This window comes from Notolepis coatsorum (genome assembly GCF_963971535.1).
Source record: "Notolepis coatsorum genome assembly, chromosome: 15".
NCBI classification, from domain to species: Eukaryota; Metazoa; Chordata; class Actinopteri; order Aulopiformes; family Paralepididae; genus Notolepis; species Notolepis coatsorum.
The window spans coordinates 79,939,774-79,949,725 of record NC_140179.1 but is presented as its reverse complement, the minus strand read 5'-3'; the positions used below and the strand labels follow the sequence as shown (position 1 = coordinate 79,949,725).

General features: G+C 45.2%; 1 protein-coding gene across 1 annotated transcript; it reads left to right on the top strand.

The window, feature by feature from the left end:
* Window positions 1-564: 564 nt before the first annotated feature.
* Window positions 565-5,057, top strand: LOC311241814 (actin, cytoplasmic 1-like; the record flags this gene model as incomplete). The annotated part of the gene is made up of 5 exons (XM_084330732.1): window positions 565-687; window positions 960-1,199; window positions 3,899-4,337; window positions 4,451-4,632; window positions 4,802-5,057. The coding sequence occupies 5 exons, from the start codon at window positions 565-567 to the stop codon at window positions 4,943-4,945; spliced, it is 1,128 nt and encodes a 375-aa protein (XP_084186858.1). The 3' UTR covers window positions 4,946-5,057.
* Window positions 5,058-9,952: the final 4,895 nt, after the last annotated feature.

Genomic DNA, 9,952 nt, shown 5'->3' with positions numbered 1-9,952 from the left:
GTCATGCCCTAGCTGGTCTGATGGTGCCACATACTGTACAAGACGAGCAATAATAGCATGTGCAGTAGATGAATAAGATCCTATAGAGGGTATGGCTATTTAATGCATTGAATGGCATCATCATCACGATCAACCAAATTAGCCACATAGGACTCCGTAACGGCTGCAATATAATCGTACTAATTTAACCTTTATTTAACCAGGCGATTCCCATTGAGATTACAAGATCTCCTTTTTGAGCTAGCCATGGCTAGGATAGCAGCAATACAGTGTTGCAAACAACATAAAAGCAAACATTAAAAACATATAGGAAATTATGTAGTAACAACTCACAAAATCATACGCCCAAAAAGACAGACAAGGGGAAATGGAATCTGGCTATTGGCTAAAGGAAGCAAATTACGGAAACCTCGTGGTTTAGCGCATGAACTGCAGTTGTCGGCAACAGGAAGTGAGAACTTGCTGCGTCATAGGGGCGCTGTTCAGATGTGGATTTGACTCTTCACGCCACATAAAAGAAGTAGCCTTTGACTAAACGGTTGTCTTACTTTTTACAGCTCAGCCATGGAAGACGAAATCGCCGGACTGGTTCTTGACAATGGATCCGGTATGTGCAAAGCCGGATTCGCCGGAGACGACGCGCCTCGTGCTGTCTTCCCCTCCATTGTCGGCCGCCCCAGACATCAGGTGAGAAAACCCGGGCTGTTACCGATGTTAGCTTAAACAAAAGGTTGTATTGGCACTAGCTACATTTTAAAATCATGGTATTATGCTAATTCTCACATTACTCGACATAATGCTTTCCACCACTGTCGAGCTAATTGTTATTTGGGACATAATGACATACAGTACTGGATTTCACTTTTCAGTGACTTTAAATTATCTCTAATCTTGGCTCAATGGTGGTATACGGCTATATAAACATAAAATCTAACCATATCACTCTTTTCTTTGCCCAGGGAGTGATGGTCGGTATGGGTCAGAAGGACAGCTATGTCGGTGACGAGGCCCAGAGCAAGAGGGGTATCCTCACCCTCAAGTACCCCATTGAGCACGGTATTGTCTCCAACTGGGACGACATGGAGAAGATCTGGCATCACACCTTCTACAACGAGCTGAGAGTCGCCCCCGAGGAGCATCCCGTCCTGCTCACAGAGGCCCCCCTTAACCCCAAAGCCAACAGGGAGAAGATGACCCAGGTATAAACCCACCACACGCATGTTCATTATGGCTGACGTTTAAAGTTTCATACTATCTTTTGTTAGATGTTAGTTCAGAACTATAGGCCATTTCCTTCTTGGTTTTCCTCTTCCTCCTTCTATTCTTCCTTCTCCCCCCTCTTCTCCAGGAGCCCCTCCTATAAGATGATCTATCAGTCTTTCTCTGGAAACTACAGGTCTTCTATTGACTGTGTGCTGCTTTTCTCTGCACTTGTGGCCATAAAGAATGATGCTAGTTCAACCTGTAGACCAGCACCATAGTATTAGAGCTCATTAGCCCCTTTCGGTACTAGGGGTTTGAAATCTTGCTGTTGCTAATAAACATTTTAAATAATTTTAATAAACTTGTCAACTTCAGCTAAAAACTGCTTTCTTTCAAAATGGCTGCCTTCCTCCTTCTGCATTTTTTTGCATTGCTTGGCACACCACTCATGTCACAATGCAGAAAGGCAGCCATTTTGAAAAGCAGTTTTAGCTTAAGTTGACTTTTATTAAAATTATTTAAAATGTTTAGCAAACCCTCGTGCAACTAGCCCCTGTGTTCACCGCCATATTTAATCGATCCCTGGCGGAGTCAGTGGTCCCTGCCTGCTTCAAGATGTCTACCATCATCCCGGTACCAAAGAAACCCTCCCCAACATGTCTCAACGATTACAGACCGGTGGCACTCACCTCTGTGGCCATGAAATGTGTCGAGAGGCTGGTCAAGGATCACATTTGTGCCTCCCTCCCCAGTGATATGGACCCTATGCAATTTGCATACAGGCCAAACAGGTCCACTGACGATGCGGTCTCCCAAGTACTACACAGTACCCCCTCTCACCTTGACCGCCAGAAGGGGGGCTATGTTAGACTGTTGTTCATTGACTACAGCTCAGCGTTCAACACCATAGTCCCCACCAGACTGGTGGACAAGCTGATCGAGCTGGGTCTGAGCTCCGCTCTGAGCGCCTGGATACTGGACTTTCTGAGTGAAAGGCCCCAGGCGGTCAGGGTGGGGGGTCAGACCTCCAACACCATCACCCTGAGCATCGGGTCCCCCCAGGGCTGTGTTCTGAGCCCCCTGCTGTACTCACTATACACACACGACTGTGTGGCCAAGTTCAGCTCCAACTCCATAGTGAAGTTTGCGGACGACACAGTGGTGGTGGTGGGGCTGATCTCGGACAACGACAAGAAGGCCTACCGGGAGGAGGTTGAGGTACTGGAACGCTGGTGCCAGGACAACAGCCTGCTCCTGAACATTGGTAAAACCAAGGAGCTGATTGTGGATTTTAGGAGGAGACAGCAGGAGACACACACACCACTAAGGATAAACGGGGCTACCGTGGACAGGGTGAGCAGCTTCAAGTACCTGGGGGTCCACATCTCAGAGGACCTGACATGGACAACACACACATAGACTCAGTCGTAAAAAAAAGCGAAGCAGCGCCTCTACCACCTGAGACAGTTAAGGAAGTTCAGAGTATCTGGGAAGATACTCCAGTCCTTCTACTCCGGAGCTGTAGAGAGCATCTTGACTGGAAACATCACTGCCTGGTATGGCAACAGCACGGCACAGGACAAGAAGGCCCTACAGAGAGTGGTGCGCTCAGCCGAGCGTACCACGTGTATTGCACTACCAACCCTGCAGGTCCTATACAACAAGAGGTGCAAATCCAGAGCCTGCAGGATAATGAAAGACCCTCACCACCCCAACAACAGCCTGTTCATGGTGCTGCTGTCAGGCAAACGCCTGCAAGCACCAGTAACGAGGACAGAGAGACTTAGGCTCAGCTTCTTCCACCAGGCCATCAGAGCCTTGAACACTGAACTCTCCACGCACAAGCACACATGAGCACACACACAACACACACACTACACTGTACACGCTCACACACTAGCAGCCACTTTAACATGAGCACACTCACTCATGCTGCACACGCTCACACTATGGACACTTTACAGAAGGCACTCATGCTGCACACGCTCACACTATGGACACTTTACAGAAGGAAAGATCACTTTAAGAATAGTATAGCTTGAGATCGTATAATATAGCATTGTATAGCAGTGTACATAAAGACCCAATGCCTCATCCGTAGCTAACAGTGTACTGCACTGCCACAGGACCTAGCATGACCTACCATGCTCTGTAAATAGCTCATGTACAGATACCGATATGCCTACTTTGTTTACTTGTTTATTGCACTATGTCGCTCTATTGGTTGGACTCTTATTATTATTACTTGTACTATTGCACATCGTTGCGGGCGAGACCCCCCGCATTTCACTGTATACCTGTATGCCGTGACAAATAAAACTCTTGTATCTTGTACTGTGAGTACCGTTGAAATGTATCTGCAACACTTGTACGACAAGTTTTGTTGCCGCCCAGAGCGACAGACTTAATTGTGGGATTTTTCAATGATCTTAGAAGGGACTGTAGATTCATGAGAGCTTTAGCTCGTCCAACGATGTTGGCGTGACCTACAGTACCGAAAGGGGCTAGAGAGCTCATGTTACTTGAGAATCTTAACATGCACAACTTATGTGTGAGGAATGTATTGCTGCACCTTTTCTCAAACTAACATCCTAGGATGCATGCACACTACTGCATGTATTGAGTGCAGTGCCCACAGCTAAAGCCTTGCTTATTGCCACACCCAATATTCACTTTTCTCATGTCTTTCCAACAGATCATGTTCGAGACCTTCAACACCCCCGCCATGTATGTTGCCATCCAGGCCGTGCTCTCCCTGTACGCCTCCGGTCGTACCACCGGTATCGTCATGGACTCCGGTGATGGTGTGAGCCACACAGTGCCCATCTATGAGGGTTATGCCCTGCCCCACGCCATCCTGCGTCTGGACTTGGCCGGCCGTGACCTCACAGACTACCTCATGAAGATCCTCACAGAGCGTGGCTACTCCTTCACCACCACAGCCGAGAGGGAAATCGTGCGTGACATCAAGGAGAAGCTGTGCTATGTCGCCCTGGACTTCGAGCAGGAGATGTGCACCGCTGCCGCCTCTTCCTCCGTGGAGAAGAGCTACGAGCTGCCCGACGGACAGGTCATCACCATCGGCAATGAGAGGTTCCGTTGCCCAGAGGCTATCTTCCAGCCTTCCTTCCTCGGTGAGTAGTCGATCACTGCTTTCCCAAAAACGACCCAGATGAGACCTCTTGCCTATAGTGCTAGCATCTGTTATTGCCACTTCACTGACGGCCGTTGTGCCTCTTCTCTCCAGGTATGGAGTCCTGCGGTATCCATGAGGCCACCTACAACGGCATCATGAAGTGCGACGTTGACATCCGTAAGGACCTGTATGCCAACACCGTGATGTCTGGGGGTAGCACCATGTACCCCGGCATTGCTGACAGGATGCAGAAGGAGATCGTATCCCTGGCCCCCTCCACCATGAAGATCAAGGTGAGATGATTAGGCCAAATGCACTACTATAGCCTCGGATCATTCTGCTCAAGTAGGCAATTGTTTCATAGGATTTCCCTATGCTGCCTTGTTGGAAGACTAGTAGCACTGAGATGTACAAACTAGCTGGTACCCTCATCTAATGGATTCTCTCCTGTCTTCTCTACAGATCATTGCCCCACCAGAGCGTAAGTACTCTGTCTGGATCGGAGGCTCCATCCTGGCCTCCCTGTCCACCTTCCAGCAAATGTGGATCAGCAAGCAGGAGTATGATGAGTCTGGCCCCTCCATCGTCCACCGCAAATGTTTCTAAACAGACCGTTTCCCCCCCTTTTCCATCCCCCGATCAAACGCCCAACAACAACTTCAGCTCTGCGCAAAACAACCACACACGCCACACATTCTCATACACACTCAGGCACAGAGCCTAGACGACCAACTCATTGTCATGGCTTCAGTTATTTTTGGCGCTTGACTCAGGATTTAAAAACTGGAACGGTGAAGGTGATGGTAATGTTTTTTTTGGCTAAGTAAAAAACACCCAAAGGTTCTACAGTCTCATCTGAGGACTTATGTCTGGGTTTTTTGTACTTTCAGCCTTAAAAATATGTTGGTCCTGTTAAATTTCTTTGTTTTTGTTATGCAAAACACAATAGTGACTCCTCCTCCCCTGTTGGTGGTTCCATCCGTGGGGTGAGGGGACAAGGGGTCTTGAGGTGATGGGGTGCCAGACCGGTGGGGCCAACCTGTACACTTGACTAAATAATCCCAATAAAGTTCACATGTGTTCCGACATGACTTGATGACTCTTGTCTCCTTCATAATCTTAACATGGTGTTCTGCGTATTCATAGTAATAATTTAATGTACCTGAAAGATGGTAGCTGTTTTCAAATGTGAATCTAGCTTTATAAGTTAGATTTGGCTATGAGCAACACTGAGATGGTCTAGGTCTACATTAATAAATCTGTAATTCTTTTTTTACCATGTTTTTCTTTCTTCAGGATTGTCTTACTTTTTTTTGTGAAGGGATCTTAACAATGCTACATGTGTGAAAACAAAAGAGCAAAATATTCCATTTACACAAATTTCAATGCAGAAATTAGCTACCAGGGTAAAGGCCCCTGCAAACCTTTCCACTCCCAAGTCTTACTTGTACACCTGTTACAAAATGGCTTCACTTGTAGCCCTGAATCATGAGTCCAACAGTCCAAGCATCCTGCAGAGAAGACACTTGACATCACTGACACCTCCAGGACCCTGCTCCGCAATCTCACCTGAGTCTGGGGAGTTTGGCGATGCGAGAGCAAACAGGGCAGAGCGCTTTCTGCTCCGGGGCGCAGCTCTACTTCCATGGCCGAGCCGTGAGCTGGAGAGGGCCATCCTGGCAGCTTCGCTTGGAGCCTGGCTAGTAGCTAGCATCGGATAGTCATTGAGCAAAGCTACAGCACTAGCAGCAGGAGACTGAAGAGAGAGAGAGCCCAGGAGGCCGGGATCATTACACAGAGGATTGAATCGGTTGGATAGTCGAGGTGAATCAAAGGGATCATATAGAGGAAGGGAGAGTTCACCACTTTCACCCCCAGGAGGGACTACTGGAGCAGCCTGCGTCCGCTTGCTCCATGCCAGCCTGGACATGAGCTCTGTTTGACGCTTGAGAAGATCCATTACTAGTATCTCAATGGACTTCAGTTCCGTTCGCATTTCTGCGACATCTGACGTCGGAGCCATTTCCTCGGGAGAGTTAAACACTGTGAGTACTGTAGCGTGTAGCTGTAGCTATGGCAACAACAAGCTTCGATAGCTTAGGTCACGTCCAGTAAAAAGTCACATAAGACCAATAAATCCAACAGCATAAACGATAAAAGATAAAAACGATAAAAGTCACAGTGATCAGTTAAGATCAATGGTTAAAAATGATAGAAAGAAAGAAACTAACGTAAAAAGAAAACAGTCTAAAGTTTGAATGTTTGGGAGGTCCACAAAAACACGTCCGTTCAGCAGGAAGGCGATGTGGTACTAGTGAAAGAACACATGTTGCCAAGACAACTCTGGAGAATGGGTAGGATACATGGAAGTATTCCCAGGTCGTGATGGCAAAACTAGAAGTTGCTCAATACAGTTGCCAGGAAGAAAAATAATCAGACGGCCAATACAGTTATTGCATAACCTTGAGATTAATTGATGAACAGTGTTCATCGGGCCGGAGTTTGTTGCAACTATTATATAGATAATATACACTTTCATTACAGACTCATAAAGTAAAATATAATACACACACATAGTTTAATTGGTGATAACGTTTTTGTTTTATTTGTTTTTATTTGCTTTAATGACATTGAAAGTGCACTGCGTGTTTGCCACAAAATAACACATTTGTCTTTCAGCACCACTCAAGAGTGGACAGCTCCTGCCAACGCAGTGTCTAACACTGCAGCCGTGCTTGAATTGCATGTGACCGAATTGATTGCTGTATTGGAAACAGCCGTGATATGTTTGGTGCGGCTCGTCAAGCACACATAATGTAAAAGGATTTTTAACTGAACTGAACGAAAAGAACTGAACTGAACTAGAAATTGTAACTAATAGAAAATAAAAGAAATTAAGATTTTATTCAAAAGAAAAACAACGACTGGACATTCCTGTTTTCATCTTTGTAACAATTGCAACCATTATTTTGGATATGCAGCAGCCATCATAAAGCGTCGTCAATAATACAATATTTACCTTTGCTTTAAAAGAAATTCAATCAAAGCATGTTGTGCATCGACAACAACAAATTAATATGATGTCACTTTAAACAACACAGAAAGAAGGTGCACAGTGGTGTCGGACAGAAGAGAATCAGCCCAAACACTTTGCTTTCTAAAACGCCTGCTATTTATTCCTTACACAACTTTACCTCATATTACTTCATATTAATACATGGCGTTTTAACATTCGCCAAAATGCTTGATTGTGATTGGTCAATAGCGCTCGGTTGCCCCTGACAGCGGTCAGTTATTTCTCGATAACGGACCGCTGCTATGGGCAATGCGCAATAATGACCGCTGATACGGGTAACACAGCGCTATTGACCAATCACAATCAAGCATTTTGGTCGCAGACAGTCACGAAAGCTAAGCTCAGCATATGCACAGCTGCACTCATCAGGTAATCAAACCACACACCTGCCGGCTGCCGGCGATGACAGAGGAGCCACAGAACAACTGCGTCTGCATTTGATCTCGTCTTGTCCATGGTGTAAAATGAATTAGGTATATTGTTAGTAAGTTAGCCATGTAATAAGCGGGATAATGTATACCTATACTCGGTCATTGTCGCAAAATAATTGACCTTCACTGCGTTTAGAACACCTTGGCGAGGCGCCTCGGTGTTCTAAACTCTGTGTCGGTCAATAATTTTTCGACAATGACCTCGTAGCTATACATTATCCCTTACTTAATACCATCATAGCAGATCTTGGAGGAGGTGTATATTATATGCCAAAACATTGATGTGTAGTGTAGTGTGTAAATCCTGCTTATTTGACAACACAATGAACAGGCTTTTCTTGCTTTTTTTGCTCAATAAGACACGGTAGGTGAAATCGCTGCAATGAATGAATGAATGAATGAATGAATGAATGAATGAATGAATGAATGAATGAATGAATGAATGAATGAATGAAAACTTTATTTAACAGATTGCAGAATGGGTACAATACAGAACGGCTCAATACACACAATTGTTAAGGGGATGCAGACTGACGTTTGTCTTGTTTACATCAGGGTCCCCCATTTTCAATTCATAGTGGATCTGGTTGGACCTGACTTTCTGACTTTAACAAACACCTGGATGATATATCACCTTGTACACTACATGTACCTCAGGAGGAGTTGGCCATGTGATGAATGTACAAGTGAATGACTTAAGCCAATGAGAATATAGTATTCTGCTTTCTCCCAGTCTACTTCATCAGACCTGAGGCCTTTAAGAGGTGGCCATTTTATTCAATTCAAGAAACTGTTCAACCTTATTTTTCCCGACTGAACAATCATGCACACACACTCATGAACACACACGCTCATGCACACACACACACACACACACACACGCTCATGTCCACACACTCTCATGCACACACACGCTCATGCACACACGCTCTCTCATGCACACACACGCTCTTGCACACACGCTCATGCACACACACGCTCATGCACACACACGCTCATGCACACACGCTCTCATGCACACACACGCTCATGCACACACACGCTCATGCACACACGCTCATGCACACACGCTCATGCCAGGTATGGACTTCAGGGTCATGTTGAGGGATCTTCATTTTTTTTTTTTTTTTTTACATATTATGAAAGTACAGATTCATACCTTCAAAATAAGCCATCACTTGAACATTTTGGTGGGATACTTTGCAAGCTACTTCCTATGATTCATGGTGATTATCACAAAACGTATTCAGAGATAATAGCCTTCAAGAGACGAGCAGGCTATTCGGTGACAATAGTGAAACAACTACAACACTACCCAGAAGTCATTGTAATCCATGGCCCCCCTCTCTCTAGGGCAATTAACACCTGGCAGCTTTCCAGTCTGAGGCTCTTTGTTATTACAATGAGTCTGGTGACTGGTAGTGGTAGTGAAAGGGACCCTGATAATAAACAAGAGACAAATCAACTTTCAAGATTTTATTAGCATTTAAAATAACACAAGATAAAAATAGACATGCTAAAGTCAATGTTCAATGTTCTGATGGCCTCTCCAGAAGCATTTAGATGTAAATACATGTAGTGTGGTAGTGAAAGACACAACAACTAGGTTAACCTTCTGTAGTGTGGTAGTGAAAGGTTAACCTTCTGTAGTGTGGTAGTGAAAGGGTTAACCTTCTGTAGTGTGGTAGTGAAAGGTTAACCTTCTGTAGTGTGGTAGTGAAAGGTTAACCTGTAGTGTGGTAGTGAAAGGTTAACCTTCTGTAGTGTGGTAGTGAAAGGTTAACCTTCTGTGGTGTGGTAGTGAAAGGGTTAACCTTCTGTAGTGTGGTAGTGAAAGGTTAACCTTCTGTAGTGTGGTAGTGAAAGGTTAACCTTCTGTAGTGTGGTAGTGAAAGGTTAACCTTCTGTGGTGTGGTAGTGAAAGGGTTAACCTTCTGTAGTGTGGTAGTGAAAGGTTAACCTTCTGTAGTGTGGTAGTGAAAGGTTAACCTTCTGTAGTGTGGTAGTGAAAGGTTAACCTTCTGTAGTGTGGTAGTGAAAGGTTAACCTTCTGTAGTGTGGTAGTGAAAGGGACCCTGATAATAAACAAGAGACAAATCAAGTTTC